The sequence below is a fragment of the Lepus europaeus genome, chromosome 2 (assembly GCF_033115175.1).
Source record: "Lepus europaeus isolate LE1 chromosome 2, mLepTim1.pri, whole genome shotgun sequence".
NCBI lineage: Eukaryota > Metazoa > Chordata > Mammalia > Lagomorpha > Leporidae > Lepus > Lepus europaeus.
Window position 1 is genome coordinate 64,906,015 of NC_084828.1, and position 22,244 is coordinate 64,928,258.

At 40.4% G+C, this 22,244-nt stretch overlaps 1 protein-coding gene across 1 annotated transcript; it reads left to right on the forward strand.

The window, feature by feature from the left end:
• The first annotated feature begins 6,172 nt into the window (after positions 1-6,172).
• On the forward strand, positions 6,173-21,853 carry C2H3orf85 (chromosome 2 C3orf85 homolog). The gene is made up of 4 exons (XM_062176486.1): positions 6,173-6,223; positions 6,324-6,376; positions 18,853-18,986; positions 21,321-21,853. The coding sequence occupies exons 2-4, from the start codon at positions 6,328-6,330 to the stop codon at positions 21,408-21,410; spliced, it is 273 nt and encodes a 90-aa protein (XP_062032470.1). The 5' UTR covers positions 6,173-6,223; positions 6,324-6,327; the 3' UTR covers positions 21,411-21,853.
• Positions 21,854-22,244: the final 391 nt, after the last annotated feature.

Consider the following 22,244-nt stretch of genomic DNA (forward strand, 5'->3'; position numbering starts at 1 on the left):
ATTTATTTTTAAAATATAAAAATTTAAAATATTTAAATTAAAAATATTTTTAAAATATAAAAATTTAAAAATAAATAAAAAAGTCTCCTTAACCAGAAGCTATGGGAAAATTTTTGTCCTCATTCATCAACTCTTTTTTATTATTATTATTATTATTTATTTGACAGATAGAGTTAGACAGTGAGAGAGAGAGATAGAGAGAAAGGTCTTCCTTCCGTTGGTTCACTCTCCAAATGGCTGCTACGGCCAGTGCTACACCGATTTGAAGCCAGGAGCCAGGTGCTTCTTACTGGTCTCCCATGCGGGTGCAGGGCCCGAGCACTTGGGCCATCCTCCACTACCTTCCCATGCCACAGCAGAGAGCTGGACTGGAAGAGGAGCAACCGGGAGTAGAACCCGGTGCCCAAATGGAATACCATTGCCACAGGCGGAGGATTAACCAAGTGAGCCACGGCGCTGGTCCCATTCATCAACTCTTGAAGAATCTCAAATAGCTTCATAAAAATAAGAGCTGTCATCAACTTTTTATAGGATGAATGCAGTTGGAAATTCAGTATAATGTTTAGTATAGCTTAATATATTCTTCCCCTGCACCTTTCAGTGAGGCTGATGATGTCATTGAATCAGGCCCGTGTACCTTGCCCTTCACCACTTCTTATCAGAATCCTATAAATGACCACTGCATTCGCCAAAGGTTTGATTGCACAGGTGTCATGACTCAGCAGAAACTAAGCTGTACTTGCTCCACATTCTTTTTTCTTCTGCTCTTATTTCACAGGTTTTCCTCCTATTATTTACATTTCATTGATATGGAAGAGACTATGGGAGCTTACCAAGGTCTATCATATCGTATTAAAGTAATGACTTCTAAGTATAAAGCATCAAAGTTGTAAACAAACTCCACCGAGGAGTTGCATTAATTCATGCCACTTGATAGACATTCCAATTGCATTTCAAAGAATGCTTCTATGCCTTTATAATTAATTGCCAACTTTCATGGATTTCAATTGATATTGGAACACTTTACTCAAAATTTTATTAATTATTTTAAGATTAATATTTTGAGGGTTTTTGCTATATATTTAGAGAAGAATTTTAAATAACAGCTGCTTATAAATGAGACAAGCAACATATACAGTTTAACATTTATTTGGAGAGAGAAATACACAGGAAAGTGACGGCTGTATGAGAGAGAACTTAAAAGTTTACCAGCCTTTTCTGGGAGTAGAATGGAGGCTGCAAGGGAGAGAGAGCACATGGGCTGCATGGGCGAGCAGGCTTCAGGGTGGCCAAAAAGCTGCCCATGCCAAGAGGCATGGGGTGAACAAGAGGGAGGGCCCAGGTGTTCTGGGCCTTTTATTCACTTCCAAAGGGGAGTGGTTATGTAGTATTATTGGCAGGTGGGCATATAGGGGAGGTCAGGTAGGGGCATGAGATGATAAAAGGATGAAGGGTGAAGGCGTGGTCTCCAGCTCACAAATCTAATCAATTTAATCCTATCTGCCTGCCTATATCACAACTTTTTCCTCCATAGCTCACAGGAAGAGACAAGCTCTAGGAAAAACTACTTAAGCCCAAGCTTCAACATAAAAAACAAAATTGCTACACTATACTTGTTTTCTGCAGCTGATTGGTTAAGGGTGCAAACTTATAGTTACAGTGCAGGAAAACAAGGACTCAATGTAGTTCAATCCAAGTTGAACAAATTGATTCAATTACATTCAGTAATATTGATTAGGGCTATTACATGTGAGGCATTAAGAGTACACAAATAGGAGTTAGATGCAGTAGCAGCCTTATTATCTACTCAGGAATATTGAAACGAACATATGTAACCATAATGCAAAAAATGTGGCCTAACAACTAACAGTGTGTAGATGTAAGATATAATAGCCAAATCTGATTTGGGGGATCAAAGAAGCCTTCATTTACAAGGAAAGACACCATTTTCTGGCCAATGAGGGAGGTTGTATTGTAGCCATATTTACTCTATGAAATTGATTTGCCCAGGCCACATTCAACTACAGACCCATTTGGAGCCATACTTGAATAATCTATCTTATTATCATGAGCAGCCCCTCTACTTCTGCTGCAAAGCTTTACCCTGGAAAACTCCCTGGAAAAATTGTGAAACCTCTCTGAGGCCAAATTTTATCCGTAAAATAATGATAATACCATCTCCATAGAATTGTTGTAGAGGCTATATAAGACAATGTGTAAAATTCATGGGACAGCTATTATTATTTTGTATTTGCATTATACATTTCTTCAAAAATAATGACTAATCACCTATTTTGTGAGAGAAGTAAGACAGAAGAGATAGGAAGCAACCCTTCACAGACAAACTTCATCTGAGGTCCAAATTAAACTCTACCACCAATGGCTCTACTCCCAACCTGTGTGTACTGATGGTCCTCTTCCCCACTTAATGCTGTATAATTGTTCAAACCTGGTAAATGCCACTCTTAGGATCATTGGTTACTATCCTCACTCTGTCTTTTATGACCTTGTCTAAATATGATCAGAGTCGGCAAATTTGGAAGGTTTCCATAGCCTTGGCAACTCATGACGACAGCCTAGGGTGGTTACTGGTGCCAAAAACTAGAGTGTCAATTTGTTGGGTCAACAACAGGAGCCACTGTGCACTTGCTCCTCATGTGGGATCTCTGTCCTTAATGTGCTGTACATTTTGATTTAATGCTATAACTAGTACTAAACAGTATGTTTCACTTTGTGTTTCTATGTGGGTGCAAACTGTTGAAATCTTTATACTAAATTGATCTTCTGTATATAAAGAGAATTGCAAATGAATCTTGATGCAAATGGAAGGGGAGAGGGAGCGGGAGAGGGGAGGGTTGCGGGTGGGAGGGAAGTTATGGGAGGGGGAAGCCATTGTAATCCATAAGCTATACACTGGAAATTTATATTCATTAAATAAAAGTCAAAAAAAAGAGAAAAAATAAATAAATAAAGACTAATGGAAGTAGAAAGAGGAAGATGGGTTACTCTATTGGTTCATCCATGGCTGTCAAATTTTTTTAGACTATTTTCTCTTGGTTTTCTTGAGATTCTTCTAGTCCATCTCTCAGCTACAATTCATACTTCTCCCCAAAGTACAAAGTAAAGGGGACTTACAGAATTGTGGCAATGGTGATTTCATCTCTAAAATCTTGTACAGATGGACATGTGGAGTAGGCTTCTTAGGATTTGACTGTGCTTGTTTTTTAAAGACTTTTTAGTATCTTTCTTCCCAAGCCTTTTCTTCATCAGTAAATAGAAGCATAACACCCAGCTAGGTACATTGAAATTTCTAGACAACCTTTACAATTCAAAGATAGGCATTAAGAAAGTTGTTTTCTTCCACATTTATATCTCCTTTCATACTCATTACAATTTGCCTACCTTTTAAAAATACTTGTTTATTTGAAAAGTAGAGAGAGGGAGGGAGAAAGATCTTCCATATGCTGGCTCAACTCCCAGATGGATGCAACAGCCAAGGTTGGACTAGTCTGAAACCTAGATCCAGGAACTCCATCTGAATCTCCCACTTGGGTGGCAGGACCCAAGCAATTGGGCCATCTTCCACTGCCTTCTGAGATGCATTACTAGGAAGCTGAATCAGAAGTGGAGCAGCTGGGATTTGAACCAGTGCTCTGTTATGGGATGCCAGCAATGCAAGAGGAAGCTTAACCTGTTGTGCTATACACAGGCACCAGATTGCAAAATCTTAATGAGATTGACAAACAGATGCATAATTTGCTAGTAATAAATTGTATTACATGACTGCTTTGTTCAGTTACCTGTCACAACACTGAGAAGGAAAATTGTTTTAAAAATGAATGTAGTGGTGGCGCCGCGGCTCAATAGGCTAATCCTCCGCCTAGCGGCACCGGCACACCTGGTTCTAGTCCCGGTCGGGGCACCGATCCTGTCCTGGTTGCCCCTCTTCCAGGCCAGCTCTCTGCTGTGGCCAGGGAGTGCAGTGGAGGATGGCCCAAGTCCTTGGGCCCTGCACCCCATGGGAGACCAGGAGAAACACCTGGCTCCTGCCATCGGATCAGCGCGGTGCGCCGGCTGCAGCGCGCCAGCCGCGGTGGCCATTGGAGGGTGAACCAACGGCAAAGGAAGATCTTTCTCTCTGTCTCTCTCTCACTGTCCACTCTGCCTGTCAAAAAAAAAAAAATGAATGTAGTGTTCCAGTTATATATGTACATTTGTTGAAAACAAAAAAAAATTTTATGATATAGTTAAATATTACTTGTTTCTAATTCAACATTTTTGAGACACATATATTCACATTCACAGAAATATGAGAAATAGGAGACATGAGGTATATTTAAAAGCCACCTCAAGCAAGGGAGTTCCTGGCTATTCTTTACCAAGCTTTTCACACTGATAAATCTTGCAAAACTATTGCACAGCATTGCAACCAGGGCATTGACATTGATATATTCTATTGATCTCATTCATATTTCCCTAGTTTTCCTTGTATTCATTTTTCTGTTTGTGTGTGATTTACTTCTCGGTAATTTTGTCACGTGCTTGTATTTATATATCTACCACTACAGCCAAGATATAGAACTATCCCATCACCACAAAGATCTCTTGCATTATCCTTTTATAAGCCTCATCTGCCTTCCCCTATCTCTAATCCCTGGCAACTACTAATGTGCTTATTTTGATAAATTTTACATTTTCAAGGTTATATAAATGTAAAAATTTGGAACTGGTTCTTTCCGCTCATAATTTTCTTTTTTTTTTTTTTGTGGGAGGTAAAATAGCAAGGTTTATTAAGAAGGAACATCTGTAAGGACGGATGGGCACCTCTCCAGGCAGGACCTGAGAGAGAGTGCCCAGTCCCTCAGACTGGGGGGTGGGGGGGGCTGCATGGGTGAGTGGAGAGTACACCTGGCCAGGCCAGGCCAGGCCAGGCGGGCAACTCAGCAAAGATGCTCCGCTCATAATTTTCTTAGAGTCGTCAAAGTTACTGGTCTTATCAAAATTATTATTATTGGTAGTGATCTATGGTATAGATGTACCACAACTTAACATTCAGCTATTAGGGGGCTGACACTGTGATGCAGCAGGTTAAGCTGCAGTATGCAGTGCCAGCATCCCATATGGACACCAGTTCAACAACCAACTGTTCTACTTGCAAATCAGCTCCCTGCTAATGCACCTGGAAAAGCAGCAGAAGATGAGCCAAGTCCCCAGCCCCTGCACCCACGTGGGAACCAGAGGAAGCTCCTGGCTCCTGGCTTCTGCCTAGTCAAGCCCCCGTCACCGCACCAGGGGATTGAACCAGTGAATGGGAGATCTCTCACTCTCTCTGTGTCTCTCCTTCTTCTCTCTCTAACTCTGCCTTTCAAATAAATAAATATTTTTTAAAAATTCAGCTATTGAATGACGTATGATTTGTTTCCCAGTTTTGCTGAATACCAATGAAGTTGCTATGAATATTCTTATTTAAATATGTTTTAACATAAGTTTTCTGTTGTTTTTCTTTTTTAAGATTTATTTATTTATTTGAAAGACAAAGACACACACAGAGAGAAGGAGAGGTAGAGGGAGAAGGAGACAGAGAGAGAGAGAGAGACAGAGAGAGAGAGAGAGAGAGGGAGGTCTTCTACCTGCTGGTTCACTTCTCAAATAGCTGCAACAGCTGAAGGTACACTGATCCGAAGCCAGGAGCCAGGAGTTTCTTATGGGTCTCCTACATGGGTACAGGAATCCAAGCACTTGGGCCACCTTTCACTGCTTTCCCAGGCTATAATAGATAGGTGGATCAGAAGTGGAGCAGCTGGGACTCAAACCGGCATACATATGGGATGCCAACACTACAGGTGGCGGCTTTTCCCACTACCCTATAGTGCTAGCCCCTTCTGTTGTTTTTTAAAAGAAATACCTAGCAATGCAATTGCTGAGTTGAACAATTATTGCATGCTTGAATATTTAGGAAACTACCAATTGTTTTCCAAAGTGATGGTACTAGTTTACATTTCTATCAGTCATGTTTAATAACCCAGTTTCTCCACTTTTTTTTTCTTACATTGCTTTGGTCTGTTTGGACAGTAAAATTGGTAAATAAATAAATAGCTCATGTAAGAGCAGCCTGTAAAACGCCAGTTCAAAAAGTCCAAAGGGTAAAACGGCTGGTGATATTTAAAGCAAACCACCTCAAGCCAGGGCCAGTCTGACTTGACTGAGCTGCCAGGGCTCCCAGGTAAGCAGCAGATGCCTTATACTTCTGCAGAGTGTCTGAGAGACCCCAAAACTTTGCTTGGGCTAAATTAAGATAAATAAATCTGTTCTTTCCAAAATAGGATCATGACCTATAAAATGCTTCAAGTAGCCCTGTGTTCAACATTGCTTATAGGTAAGAGTGTATTTCTTTTTTATTTTTTTACAGCTTTCAGGTTGATAACTCCTTTTGACTTTTTAGAGAAATGAACAAATATGTTTTCTCGGTAGACTTAAAGTGTTGCAGGAAACAAACTATTGTTTCCATGCTGTGGTTTTGGACATGCTGATGTGAACTATGTGTGTGACCATTTTTTTCCTAATTACGTACTTACATATTAATATGTTGCTGTTGCTAAGAAGTCTATTTAATTGCTTCCTCCAAAGAAATGCCCTGGTTTCCTTGCACAAAGGAAAATTTTAAATCTTCCTTAGAAACTATAAAACCTACATAGTACTATTATATGGAGACCTCAAATGCTTTGGGAGTGTGAATTCATTAACCTTTAGGGCAAATCGTAGCTCCAAGTGGTGTTTGAAAGGCAGATGAAGAAAGTCACCAGAGGCCAGGTGATTTGCTGTCAGATTGACCCAGTAACTCAATGGCTTCTATCAGCATTGAACTGAGAGGTCTTATTTTTTTTTTTTTTTTTTTGCTGTGACAAAACCTGAAAATACTTAACAAAAGTATAAAATATCTTCACAGTTAAAACTGTATAGCTCATAAATATTTCTGATAAAGATGCTTAAATTAGGATAAATTACTGTTTCTATAAGCTTGAGAGTCAAGCAAAAAATATATATATTTTGAAGCTTCTCCATATATCATGGATAGATGATACATAGATAGATAAGTAGATGATAGATAAGAAAGAATGAATAAAATAGAGAAATAAATAGCTGTGTGTAAATAATCTTTAGTTCCTAAGCATAGAAATAATTTTAATAGAGTTTTAATCAATACTGTACTTTGCATTTGAGTCATACTAGGGTTTAAAAATCTTTAGTCAAGCCACAAGCAGTTATCACCAAGGCAAATACAATCATGCACAGTTATAGCTCACATCTTCTAATGAAAAAAAGTGAGGCTGATGTTGTTTGAATGCCTGGGAGTGCACTGTGAATTAGTCATGTGAATTAGTCATTAGCTTATAACCCATTAGCGCAATGCTTTGCTTTGATGTTGATCCTTGCAGTTGACATTAGAGGGGGTGAGGCGGATGCCTGTGAAACTAAAGCACTATGGTTGGTTCTCATTCACCTGTGAATGCTGCAGGCTCAACCACATCTAACAAAGGAAAATGGCTCTGTAAAATTTCTTAAGAAACTTTAGATTTCCTTAAGAAACCAGTTTGAATTAATGTCAACTCTAGTTGAGATAATAAATATATCTCCCTGTAAAAAGAACTAGTTTGATTGAGTTCACTTCAAAAAAATAATAAAGAGGTTGACGTTCTGCCATAGTGGGTAAAGTTGCCACCTATGACACAAGAATCCTTTATGGGCACTGGGTCCACTTCTGATCCAGCTCCATGCCAATGGCTTGGGAAAGCAGCAGAAGGTGGCCCAAGTGCTTGGGTCCCTATCATGCACATGAGAGACCCAGATGAAGCTCCTGACTCCTATTTCAGCCTGGCCATTGAGGCCATTTAGGGGAGTGAAGTAACAGATGGAAGCTCTCTCTCTGTCTCTTTCTATAACTTTGTTTTTCAAATAATTCAATAAATCTTTAAAATAAATAGATAACAATAAAAACAATAAAAATCATTCTGTGGCTGAAGTTTATGAAATAATAAATAGGAAACTAGGAAGTAATGACAAAGAAGCATTTGCATTGCTGCCAGCCCTTCAGGCTTCAGGGAGGAAGTCCTGGCTTGCAGGCTGAGAGGAATCAGACTAGAACCCGGTGTGCCGGCGCCGCAAGGCGGAGGATTAGCCTGTTAAGCCACGGCGCCGGCCCTGACTTTGCTCTTTTCTTGTGGAAGCAATGGCTGCAATACTGACTCTACTTACTTCAGAAGGATCTCTTGCCTGATATCCTGCTGCCTGTCTCACGTCTGACATTGATAATTGTGTGGCAGGAAGAAGAGTTTTGTTCTCAGAGTTCTTTCATGCAGAATTTGGACGTGAATATAGCATCCACATATGATTAAAATTGTTCAAACTGGTCATTTCACTAAGCTCTCTTTCCTCTAGGAAGTGGGAAGCAAAGTACCTATTTTCAGAATGGCCATGAGAATACAATTAAGATAACATATATAAAGCCCTGACATATAAAATAAGTTAAGGCAGTACAATTAATTGCTGATTTTGGTATAAAAGAAGACAGTTCTAGTCCCGGTTGGGGTGCCGGATTCTGTCCCGGTTGCCCCTCTTCCAGGCCAGCTTTCTGCTGTGGCCAGGGAGTGCAGTGGAGGATGGCCCAAGTCCTTGGGCCCTGCACCCCATGGGAGACCAGGAGAAGCACCTGGCTCCTGGCTTCGGATCGGCACGATGCGCCGGCCGCAGCGGCCATTGGAGGATAAACCAACGGCAAAAGGAAGACCTTTCTCTCTGTCTCTCTCTCTCTCACTATCCACTCTGCCTGTCAAAAGAAAAAGAAAAAGAAAAGAGCGAAGTCAGGGAATTGGGAGATCTCACGTGACAAAATAAAGCAGAACCAAGACAGAAGTAAAGGCTTTCAATGACAGCTCCTAGTTGAAGAAATAGTGAAAGGCAGCACTAAATTCCACATGATCCACCTCCACAGGGCAGTTATTAAAACCAAACGGACAGAATTCACATAAAGAGGAATTTGGAAAGTATTTCATCAAATAAATGAATTTTTGAACATTATCAAGAATTACATTGCTTTTGGTTGTTTCTAATGTGTATATTTTCTTTTTTTTTTTGACAGGCAGAGTGGATAGTGAGAGAGACAGAGAGAAAGGTCTTCCTTTTTGCCGTTGGTTCACCCTCCAGTGGCCACCGCGGCCGGCGCATCTCGCTGATCCGAAGCCAGGAGCTGGGTGCTTCTCCTGGTCTCCCATGGTGTGCAGGGCCCAAGGACTTGGGCCATCCTCCACTGCCTTCCCGGGCCATAGCAGAGAGCTGGCCTGGAAGAGGGGCAACCGGGATAGAATCCGGCGCCCCAACCGGGACTAGAACCCGGTGTGCCAGCGCCACAAGGCGGAGGATTAGCCTGTTAAGCCACGGCGCCGGCCTAATGTGTATATTTTCTAAAAGATTGCTTTCATTGCCATTCTACTAAAATAAAATAAAAATAGACTTATTTTCTCTCAGCAATTGCATTCTCCTGATTTGACTTGGCAGCTGGAGTTGACCCACACATGAAACGATTTAGGAGTCCATGCCCACATTTTTTCCCTACAATAAGATCTGTCTATAAAGTCCAAGTATATCTTCTTGTTTTAGACAGGGAGCAAAATAAACTGCCTTGGTCTTTATTTCATTGCTCTAGCTCTTGTTTTTCACTCCACAGTTAGTAACAAATGCTGATTTGTCTTGAATGATTTTCTATTTGGCTTTGATTTTTGACAAGAGCTTTGAAGCTCACATTTTCTGGCCCCTAACCCTGTCAGTACTTCTACTCTCTTTTTGCCTCCTTCATAGTCACAGGAAGAGAGGCCCTTTTTAGTCACCCTGAGGTTCTCCAGTTCCTGAGAGAATCTGATGCCTTTCTTTTATAAGATGCTTTTTTAGATTTATTTATTTATTTGAAAGGCAGAGATACAGAGAAAGAAGGAGAGAGAGAGGTCTTCCATCCTCTGGTTCACTCCCCAAATGGCCAGAGTGGCCAGGGCTGGGCCAGGCAGAAAGCCTGGCGCTTGGAACTCAATCCGGGTTGCCATGTGGGCATCAGACACCCAAGTACTTCAGCCATCTTCCACTGCTTTTCCAGGAGCATTAGCAGGGAGCTGGATTGTACGTAGAGCAGCTGGGACTTGAACCAGAGCCCACATGGAATGCCAGCACTGCAGGCAGAGGCCTAACTATGCTACAGTGCCAGCCCCTATTTTAAGATTTTTTTCTTAATTTTACTTGCTCAGCTGAGCTAATGATTAACTGGTGCTCTCAATTAAGTACTTTGTGGGAAAAAAACTAAGAAATAATTTACTTGTAGGAAAAATGTCATTGTTTATGTCTACACTCAGGCACACTGGATGCTATAGGAAAGCTAGATATTCTGCTATCTATACCGTATCATTTGTCACAGCTTTGGACATATGAATCCGTCTACACATTTAGTCAGTCACCCAGAAGAAGTAACTCTTGAGTTATATAAAATGTCACCTTTCATGAGGACTAAAATCTAATAAAAACCTAGCATGTCCAAGGAAATCACATGGCTACATGTGTGAGCACATATGTCATCATTTGTGTGTTGGGAGTAGGTTCACACAGATTTCAGTTCAATTCATGTGATAATAATTCCTACTTACTTCTTGAAGTAGTCAGTACATCAGCAGTTGTGATAGCAGCAAAGCGAATGTTCCTGATGGAAATGTTTAGTTATGAAAGCATTCTGTGAGGAGAGCTGACTCTTCCAGGGATGTGGGAGCTGGTCCTGCAGCTCAGCACTCTGCTTTTCTAGTTCTCTTCCATCCAGCCTCTCTGCCCTCTGTCTTGTGATAACCTCTATCTGCACTGTTCCTTTTGCACATCGCTTTTCTTTCAAAACCTTTTATCTTTTGTAACTTTCCTTCTTTTTTTCTGTCTATCCTTTTATTTCTTGATTTCTCTCTCCCCCTTCTTACTTTCTTTCTCTTCTTCACACTTCCTCTCTTATAACCCAAACTTTCTCCTATCTAGCCTCCTCCAACTTTCTCTCTTTCTCTCTCTCAACAATTTTTAACTGAACTAAAACAAAGTGAGATACTCTATTGTACTAAATATAACTCTTCTTTTTTTTTTTTACCATAAATGATCCTAGTTGAAATCTGGGGGGAAATAATCACTTTTTCACTATGTGTAAAGAAAATTCTTATTTTTTTCCAAGTCTGTCTTTGTTTTTTCTAATTTTTTAATTTTAATTTTTATTTAGTTTTTAACAGTTACAGTATAGTTAGTAGATACAATCCTAAGAGCATAATGATATTCCCTCCTGCCCTCCTTCCGTCTCTCCCTTTCTTTTAAAGAAACTTATTAACACAAAAGATATTCCAGTTTAATAAAATATGAACCTAGAGTGTTTTATCCTCTTACAAAATCACAAATTTTTTCCTACATTTAAAGAGATTTTTGAAAATGTTACCATATTGTATGTCTTGTTCTCATGATCCTTTTCTCCTAAGTTCCCAGAAATCACTTATACCTTATTTCAGTACTTAGGTTGAATCTGCACATAACTTTATGGGGTCTTATTTCATCTTTTTTTTAGTAGATAAACATGTTAAAGGCAAGAACTGAAACTCAATCCAATAGAAATGGCAAATAATGAGTATTGTCCTTTAAATATTTACATCGAGTGCTGGGTGCTTTGTTTCAGGGTCATATGCTTAAGTATTAAACTCATGGCAGGACTGTAGTTTTTATTCTTTGTTTCTAGTCCCAATATCAGAGAGCACTACAAATAATAACATCAGTCAGATTCTAAGGCAAATAGCTATAAATGGACATAGACTGTAAATCTTCCAGGTATTTTATGCCTTTTGTTCCCACTGAATCCTATTTCATTCATTTCAAAGACATGCAGACATTGAAAATTACATGAGGAAGGGAATTCACTACAGTGGCTACCCAGGGATGACAAGTTCCTGCTGGTTGGAAGGCTCTGGTCTGTGTTCTTTTTTATTTTTCCCGTGTCTTGGGCTCTGAGACAAGACTCTTGGGTTCTCTGGACCACTTCCCCAAATAGCATCCATCTTCCTTGTCGTGGTTTTGCTCAAGTTGAGAAGTAGAACAAACGTGATTATGGTAGACAACCCATGTCCTTTATTACTGAGAAGGAATAATGAAGAAGATGTAGCTTAGTGCGAGGACATAGATGCCTGATAACCAGATCCCAACACTTGACAGCTTTGCTATCCATTGCAGGTTGCAGAACAAACACAGAAAGTGCATCCCCTGAGGAAACTCACTCTCAAGAGGAAAGAGGAAGAGCTGAGCTGGACATGCTGAGTCATATTTCTTGGGTTTATCCCATGAATGAGGCAGTACACCATCTAGGGGCAGAGCACACAAAAGGACAGAGAAACCTGTGATTACTGTAAATTAGCTCCATCCACAGGGAACAAGGCAAAAATGTGTCAGGAAACTAAGCCTTTTAATTCTGTATCTTAAGTTTCACATTAGGCTTTCTAGTCTTTTAGTCTGAAGGTTCCTGACACAAGTATCATTTTCATGGTCATATGCACAGTGTACAGACTATGCAGTTATTTTTCTGCCATGAGATTTTTTTTCCCTTCTCTGGCTGATGATAACACAGGGAGTTTTTCCATTTCAAATGATGCAATTTCTGTGACTCCCATACTGCTCACTTGGCCATGATGGGCATCCATTCCTTTATACATAATGCGAATACATTTTTATTTGTTTTGCTTTCATTACCACATAGGCCTATTTTGACCTCCCTTTCATTTATTTATGTCTGTCTCATTGCTGAATTTCTCATCATGTAAGTTCCATGAAGGCAATTGGAGCTAAGCCCACTTATCTTACTCTATATGCTTCTGATGACATAAAAGCATACAGAGAAAGTTCATTTTGGTTAATGACTTGTTTGTTGTGAATACATTCCTGTTCAAATTATTAGAGATGGAAAAGACTTAGAGATCCTATAATGCAGCCTTGTTTGACAGAAGAGGAGATGAAGGTGCAGCAATAAGAACTGGCTGGCTGAACTCGCTGGTCACAGGCTTGGCCAGCAAAACTCCTTTGTCTCTAATCTCTGTTGGCTTGTGTGGGGAGATCTGTGCTCCTGAACAGCTCCAGCCTAAGTGTTTGCCTTAATTCTACTGCACAGAATATTCTGCCAGAGGATACTTGAGAAGTGTTTAGATAGAACACTGACATATCCTGTTAAAATTGACTATGAAATAAGATGAAAAGAAGGGAGGGCATGCAGGTAGTTGTATAGAAAGAAATATATTGTTTACAGCTGGTAGGGAAATGGTGCAGTCTTATCTATGGCGTGATCTGCACCTTGATTTACATCCTATGCCCAGATTCCCACTTTCATTGCTGAAAGCCAGGTGGCCACATGGCCCAACTACCTGAGCCAGGCTCCACCCCCATCCTAATGGGATTTGCTGCTCCTGCTTCCCTGCCCGCCCTCCGGCAAAGTTTTAAAAGGGCCCGTTCCTGAACACGTGCTCTCTTTGTTCTTCTCTCCTGCGCTCTGCTCTCTCCTGCTCGCTCTCTCTTGCTCACTCTCTCTAGCCTCCTCCTCTCTCACTCCCCTCTCACCTCTCCTCTCTCCCCCTTCTCTCTTACTCTCCTTTTCCCTCTTCACCTCTTCCCTCTGGTCTGCTGAGTTTTCCCCAATAAACCCTTTCCCTTACTCTGGTGTACGGTGTGTTTTGTGACGGACTAACAATAGCTTATTATCATAAAGTTTTAAAAAGGGATAAACCTGGCTGATATTGCCTACATTAACACACACACACACACACAGCCATTTCAAAACCAACAGCAATAAAGCCCGGGCTTCAGTTTTCAACTGGCAGCACTATCATGAGGCTCGCCAACTCAAAACCCTGGCCTTGCTCTCACTAACTTTCAAGGTTGATCAGGCAGAATGAAAAAGGGAGGAGAAACTTCTCAAGCAGAAAGGATAATAGCATGTCCTGTTATATTACTTGCATTTTATTTCTAGCCCTGCCACTAACTTCCTATGTGACCTTGAGTGAGTCATTTCATCTAAGTGTATCAATTTTCTCATTCGCAATGTAGGATAATAAATACTGCTTTCTGTCTGTCTCATGGGTGATGCTATTATCACCATCAATTAATATTTATTAGATGTCTGTTGGGCCCATAATGCTGAGATATGTGCTTTGTCCCGGGGAGGGGAAGGAAATTATATCAATAAAACAATTTCCATGAGAAAAAGATGAAGATTTACAAAAGACAGAATTATTAGAGCTTAAAAATGGCTATGGTATATATTTAAAGCCTGCTTCTCTGCCAAGATTTATGTAATAACAATTTTTTTCTTAGTGATTGTACAATGTGTCAGGATAATTGTGTTTCAGATATTAGGGATCTTTGGGATAATTCCACACGAGATTTTGTAAAGCAATTACTGAAAATTCTTTATCTATGAGTTATAATATAAGCAAATCATTTCTTTAGAAATATTATTTATTGATTGTACTGGATTTAATTTGCATGGACATTTTGTTTTGAAAATGTTTTTGAACACGCTAATAACACATAAGATATGCATCATCATAAGTCACACTTTTTTTAATATAACAAAGAGTAACCTAAAAAGTCACTTATTAGTCCACCTCAGCTAAAACAGAAACTTCAGTGCTGGTTGGTCCACACTGGGACATGAATGAGGGTTCCTTTTGATCCTGTCTTCCCATCCCCACTGTCATTTACCTATTTCAGGCCCTACTTACATCATGTGAGTTAGAAAAAGAGCCTCCAAACTGGGGTCCCTCATTCTGCCCTCTTACTTTTACCATCAGTCCTTCACACCATGGAGAAACAGATCTTTCAAAATAAACCTGTGAATGGATCAACGTAATGTGGTATACACACACAACATATTACTCAGCCTTAAAATGGAATGAAATGTTGGCACATGTACATGGTGGATGGACTTTGAAGATATGCTAAGTGCAATAAATAACAGATATTGTATGATTGTGCTATTTAAGTTATTTAGAACAGTCAAATTCTTAGAGAGAGAATAGTGCCTCCCAGCAACTCGGGGAGGGGGTCATGGAGAGTATGAAGTTTCATTCCAGAAAATGAAATAGATTTAGAAATGGGTAGTGCTGATAGTTACAAAACAACATGTATGTACTTAATCTCATTGAATTGGATGCTCAAAAATGATATGAGAAGTTTTATGTCTTGTATATTTTATCAAAATAAAAAAAAATGTTTAAAAGTAAATCTGGCCCTACCATTTTCTTATTCAGAAATTATCATTAACTTCTTGGTATGACAGTAAAAATTCTTCGGAATTGAACTCCAGCTTGTTTTTCCAACATTATCTCTGACAATATCCACACCACAGCCTTATCTTTGAATTACATTGGCAAAGTGAGAGTCTCTGAGCCTGAACCCTACCCAATCCTTAGCTCTCCAATCTCAACCTAGAATGCATGCTCTATGCATCCAATCCCTTCCTCCCAACTGTTGAAACCACACATAACTGTAACTCAAAATGCAATTCTCTATGAGACTTCCATGCCAATATCAGAATTAAATACTCTCACCAAGGATAGTCTAATAATCATGAGATGTCATCTTCTCATCTTCCATGGGCTTTAGCTCCAATGGGAGTTCCTATCTATACAGCAAACAATGATTGAAAAAGAGTTATTTTTTATTTATCTGATCACGCAATGACCATCATCAGAGCAGAGACTGGGGTGGGGGAAGCAAGGAATTTAAGGTACAATATTTGCACAGCCTTGAGATGGAATTCCTTCTTAGATTTTGTGCCTTAGGAGTCTCACTAACCTCATTAACATCCCAATCCTAGTGATCAGTAATTTTCCTTCACAATAGAAAGTAATTTTAACGCATTGTGTTAGTTATCCACAGTTGCATAGCCCATTTGCTTGAACCTTAGCAACTTAAAACAATAAACAGTTATTACTTCCATTTCAGGATCAGAAATATGGGAGTGGCTTAGCACAGTGGTTCTGCCTCAGTCTTTCTCATGGTGATACAGGAGAGATGTCAGTGGAGGACATCGACTGCTACGGGGTGGACCGGGCAAAAGCTGTAGGTGTCCAGGTGCTCCCTGACATGGCTGTTGTGGGAGGCCTCATTTCCTTGCCTTGTGTCCCTCTCCCTCAGGGCTGCTTGTGCCCAAGTGTCCCAGTGCTCAATAACAACACTTTGTCTTAAACTCCCTTAGTACAATAAAACCTTGTGTTGCCTTGCTTTGTGTTCTACCTTTGACCTTTGCTCCCAACCATATATGAAGCACCAAAGAGGGGAGTTTTATATTTTATAGCTCACTATAATCCCCATCCATCCAGGACATTGGTGTACACAGCCCTGTTAATGATGAAGCTAGTAAGTGCCTAACATAATGTTACTTGTAGCTTACACTTTGTAATAAGTGATCTTTTATCACAAATGGTGAATAACTTATATTGTTGCCATTTATAGGCCAGACATAAATGTATTCTTTTTATTGATTCAAGTTATAATTTTTAACAGTGTTGTTATACTTACAAATGTAAACACAATTTAGAAAATAGTTAAAATTATTGGTAGTTAAAGCATGAAGGCCCTAAAATGTCTTGATTTTTCAAATTATCATCTTTTTCCCCTTAATCTTAAGGTAGGAGGAATACAAAATACAAGCCAGTTCAATTTACTGATGAATCTATCAATTATAGGCAAATAAATCAAAATGACAGGAGAGCAGTCTGCTTCAAACTAACAGATACATTCTGTTTTGGAAGGCTAAGAGAGCAAGAATAAGACTGGATTCTTTGGTTTGGGCCATCTTTGATCTAGTCCTCATAGTTCTCTTATGTGTATTGTAATAATAGCCCTTTACATACGAGAAAAAACTAGTGGCCAGCACTGTGATGCAGCAGATAAAGCCATTGCCTGCAGTGCTGGCATCCTATATGGCCATCTGTTCAAGACCCGGCTGCTCCACTTCTGATCCAACTCTGCACTAGGGCCCCTGCACCCACGTGGGAGACCTGGAAGAAGCTCCTGGGTCCTGGCTTTGGCCTAGTTCAGCTGATTGTTGCAACTGTTTTGGAAGTGAACCAGTGGATGGACGATCTCTCTCTCTCTCTCTCTCTCTCTCTCTCTCTCTTTCTACCTCTGCCTCTCTGTAATGCTGCCTTTCAAGTAAACAATAAATTTTTTTGAAAAAGAAAAAATACTGGATAAATTAAGCAATTTTGGGGGAGGCATTGTGGCATAGTGGGTGGAGCCACTGCCTGCTGTGCCGGCATTCCCATGTGGGCACCAGTTCAGGTCCCTGCTGCTCCACTTCTGGCCCAGCTCCCTGCTGGTACGCCTGGGAAGGCAGCAGAGGATAGCCCAAGTCCTTGGGCCCTTGCACCCAGGTGGGAGGCCTGGAAAAAGCTCTTGGCTCCTGGCTTGGGACTGGCTCAGTTCCTGCCATTGCGGCCATTTGGGTAGTGAACATGCATATGGAAAATTCTGTCTCTTTCTGCCTCTGCCTCTGCCTCTCTGTAACTTGCCTTTCAAATAAATAGATCAATTTTTCAAAAAAATTAAATAATTTTCCTAAAAATGTAATAGAGCTAGAATTTTATTTATTTCAAAAAACGTTTTGAGCATACTTTCTGGTGCAGTGCTGTGGCACAGTGGATTATCTTACTGTCCGCAAGGCCAGCACTCCAAATTGAAGTGCCTGTTTGAGTCTTGGCTGCTCGGCTTCCAATCAAGCTCCCTGATAACGTGCCTAGGCAAGCATCAGAAGATGACGCAAGTCACCCATGGGGGAGACCCAGATGCAGTTCTAGGCTCCTGGATTCAGCCAGGCGCAGGCCAGGCCCCAGTTGTTGCAGCCATTTGAGGAGTGGACCAGCAGATGAAAGATCTCTCTGTCTCTCCCTCTCTGTCACTCTGCCTTTCATATAAATAAAATAAGTCTTCTTAAAAGATATATTTACTTATCTGAGACAGAGAGAGACAAACCGACAGACAGGCAGGCAGAGGAAACATATAGGCAGACAGAAAAACCAAGAGTTCCCCACTGCTGTTTCACTCCCTAAATCCTCATAGACAGCTAGAACTAGACCGAGAGCCAGGACATCAACCCAGGTCTCCTCCATGGGTGGTGGAACCTAACCACTTGACCTACTGACTGCTGCCTCTCAGGGTGCCTTCCAGCTGGGGGCTGAAATTTAGAGTGGAGCCATCCAAGAGGCAACTTATCTGTTAGGTCAAGTGCCTACCCCCAAAGCTAGAATTTTAATTTAAACCTTCAGCCTCCCTTGTGTGTAAAGAAACTCTGAAATCTTTGTCCATATACCATGGAGTATTGGCTTCTATGCTATATTATATGCAGGTCAGAGTGGTGGTGTAATGGTGACAAAAGGCATAAGAGCAGCCACCTCCCTCAGGGCTTAGTTTTTGCAGTTTCCCTCTCAGGCACCCAGACCTCAAAGACCATAGCTATGTCGTTTATTTTTTGTAAGTTTTTAAGGGTTTTATTCAGTGAGAGAGATGCACAGGAGAGTGTGAGTTTTAATTAGGGGAGAAAAAGAAGTCTAGAATCTAAGATGGGTCCATACCAAGCAGAGAGCAGGCCAGGAGCCAGCCCTGTGGAGCAAGCATGCAGGCAGGAAAGCAGAGAGCAGGTGACCTGAAGGCCACGCACTCTGAAGGCGCAGGGTAACAAGGGAGGCTATGCCCTTTAAAGAGGAAACATTGAAGTGTAAATCCTTGCCCTGAATGATATGCTCTTGGTCTGAATTGCAGGAGCACTAGGAGCACCATTTTTATGGGAGGACCCAGCAAACCAGTTCCTACATCTCAAAAGACACATAAATTTGCAAGATTACTGGGACTCAGATCATAGTCCAAATGCATGGGGGAAAACATTGGCTGATCAGGTACTGTATTTATTCTTGAAACGAATGGTCAGGGCTGGCATTGTGGCACAGTGGCTAGACCACCATCTGCAACACCAGGATCCCATATAAGCACCTGCTTGAGTCCTGGCTTCTTCATTTCCTGGCCCAGCTCTGACCTTGAGGCCATTTGGTGAATGAACCAGCAGTTGGAAGATCTCTCTCTCTCTCTCCCCAAGCCTTTCTGTCTCTCTTTCTTTCTCTGTAACTCTGCCTCTCAAAAAAATAAATAAATCTTAAAAGCAAAAGACAAACAGCGACAGAAACCAAAAGGCCCTTTACTGTCTATCTTTTTAAATAAGTAATTCATCAGTTGGCATTAACACACCAATAGCCTAGCCCTGCCTTATTCTCTCGAGCTGCTCTGAACTGACTTATTCTTTCTTCCCCAGGAAGTAGCTTTTGCCTGGTAAATCCCACCCCTTTGCTAAAGACTAAGCTCAAATGTCATCTCTTCTCTGAAACCCTACCCTTCTTTCCAAGGAATAATTTGTCCTTCCGTCTTGCATTTGTGAATGCTGTTCACATGTGAATGGCTCTCAAAATGTTACATTAGAGATATTTGTTTCACATGCTTAACCTCTTTGCTTAAGATTACAAGGGTAAGTCTTATTGATAAAGGTAATTATTCTTTCAACCTAATAAAATGATTGTTATGTAGTTAAGGTTTAATAAATCATTACTTGTTTGGGTAGGTGCATGAATGGATAGTGGTCACATTTTAATTCAATCTCAGCTGTTCAGTAGCTACTTTTCTTCTGTGACAATTATTCAAGCTAGTTCCTTCATTTACTTGGACTTTTTGCATTTTCCTATTCATTCTCATTCCAACCCCAAAAGAAATAAAGGAGAAACTTGCATTAGCCAGTTTTATTTCATGGTTACTTTTCTCTGTTAGAAGAAGTAGAAAAGGGGCCGGCCCTGTAGTGCAGTGGGCTAAGCCTCCACCTGCGCTGCATCCCATATGGGCCCTAGTTCATGTCTCAGCTGCTCTTCTTCTGATCCAGTTCTCTGCTAGGGCCTAGGAAAGCAGTGGAGGATAGCCCAAGTGCTTGGGCCCCTGCACCCATGTGGGAGACCTAGAAGAAGCTCCTGGCTCCTGGCTCCTGGTTCCTGCCTTGGGATTGGCCCAGCTTCCGCTGTTGCAGCCACTTAGGGAGTGAACCAGCAGATGGAAGGCCTTTCTCTCTGTCTCTCCCTCTCTCTCTGTATGTAACTCTGCCTCTCAAGTAAATAATAAATAAAAATCTATTTTTAAAAAAAGGGAAGTAGAAAGATACCTCCTGTCCACTGGTCAACTCCCCCAAATGACTGCCATGTCTGGGATTGGGCCAGGCAGAAGCAAGAAGCCAGAAACTTAATCTAAGTCTCCCACATGGGTGACAGGAACCTGATTGCTTGAGCTGTCTATCACCTACTGCCTACCAGGGTCTCCCTTGGCAGAAAGCTGAAGAGTAGAATTGGGTACTGAACTCAGGTAATCTGATATATAGGCCTCTGAACAAGCATGTTAACCACTAGGATAAATACACACCCTTCATGTTTACTTTTCTAATGGAAAAAGACATTGAAACTCTAAGACAAATGAATTATTTTGAAGATTTCAATTATTTATGATTTCCTTCTTCCAACTTAGCAATTTGGAAAGCAAAGCTATACAACAAGTCAACTAATTAATTTCTTCACTTACTCATTCATTCTTTCTGCATACTTAAGGCTCTCATTATCACCGGGCACCAGGTTGTACAAAGTCATAAAAACGGAATGTCCTCGTTTTTCTGGGGTCTCAGTCCTACCATTACTCTGCGTGGCTGAGTCTTTAGTGGTCTACCAGGATCAACTTGCTCCTCAGTGTTTGCTGATGAAAAACACCAGCTTGAATGATGCATATAATTTTATGTCTATTTCTTTCAAAGGGACAACATTTATAGGAATTACAATAAGACATGTATTTATTTGGCAAATTAAACAACTATGTAAGCTGGTAGACTGTGTCATCTTTATGAAATGTTGAAATTAGAGGCAGGTGCAATCCTGCCTCTAACTGTAGACCAATTCTGTGATCAACGGACAGTTACAGCAATGTAGGCAGAGTCTACCGCATTGGTTCATACTGTGGCCCACTAAGCTGCAAAACTCTTCAGTGTCAAAGTACAGACAGCTAACAATATCAAACCCAAACCCTATTTGGTATAATTCTTACAATTCTTCCATTATGTATTTTTGACAGTTTTTAGGAGTATCTATGATTATTAGAACTGCTGCACGATATGCTTCACACACTCAGATTGTGACTTGTGTTTCCTTTCATTGCAGGCTCTTGAAACATGGCATGCTTTGAAAACAACTGCCCAGTATTATTTGGGTGTGAATATCTTCACCTATGACATTTCCTCTGTCCAATAAATGTGCTCTACCGATGAAAGCAGAAGAAGGATGGTGGCAATCAGCATGGCAATATGCCAAACCCATGGAAGAGCTGGGGGCAAATCCATGCCATTTCTAGATTATTTATTATGTCTGTCTTATAGAGTTGATGAAAGGAGTAATGAAAATCCATGTAAAGGCTTGGAACTAGAAGTTCTCAATAAATTGTAGCTCTTGAAACGAGAACCAAATAAAAGTATAGTAATAATATTTACCCAAATGTGAACTTTTGTGAGAAAAGAAAAGCAAAAACCAAAAAAAAAAAAAAAATTAGTGTCAGTAGTTTATACCTGTTGCTTCCTACTACCTTTTATTTAAAAGGGCTACTTAGAAGTTTTGCAAAATGTGTGCAAGTTTCTACCCTCTGTTCCATAATATACTGATTTTGTTTTAACTTCAAGTAGTCATTGTAACTTATTGTCCTGGTACATTTATTAATCTTTTGCAATAAAACTGGAAAATAGCTGTGGAAAAAAGTGGACTACATTTATCCTAAACCTTCCATGTATTTGAGGAATACCACTTCAGTTTGAGAAGTAGTGAGATTGGGCCCCCACCTCCATCCCAGATCACAGATAACTGAAATTGTTATCTTTAAATCTTTATTTTTTTTCCATATCCCTACCTCATGTGTTCTTTTTATCAATTTCTTTTGGACTGGTAAGGTAAATAGAAACATTCCCCCTAAGACCATTATTGGTCTTATGTAGTCTTATAATGATCTTAAGCACTTTTTGAACAACAGGTAAATCAGTAAAACCAGACCACGCTGCACTGTAACATCTTTGGCCCCTGTAATCAAAAAGACACTGA

What these genes read in the sequence shown, in the direction of transcription:
- C2H3orf85 (XM_062176486.1), top strand. Translation starts at nt 6,328, where the DNA reads ATGACCTATAAAATGCTTCAAGTAGCCCTGTGTTCAACATTGCTTATA. An exon ending in GTGTTCAACATTGCTTATAG is followed by an intron (nt 6,377 to 18,852) that starts GTAAGAGTGTAT and finishes TCTGAATTGCAG; the next exon opens with GAGCACTAGGAGCACCATTT. An exon ending in GGAAAACATTGGCTGATCAG is followed by an intron (nt 18,987 to 21,320) that starts GTACTGTATTTA and finishes CTTTCATTGCAG; the next exon opens with GCTCTTGAAACATGGCATGC.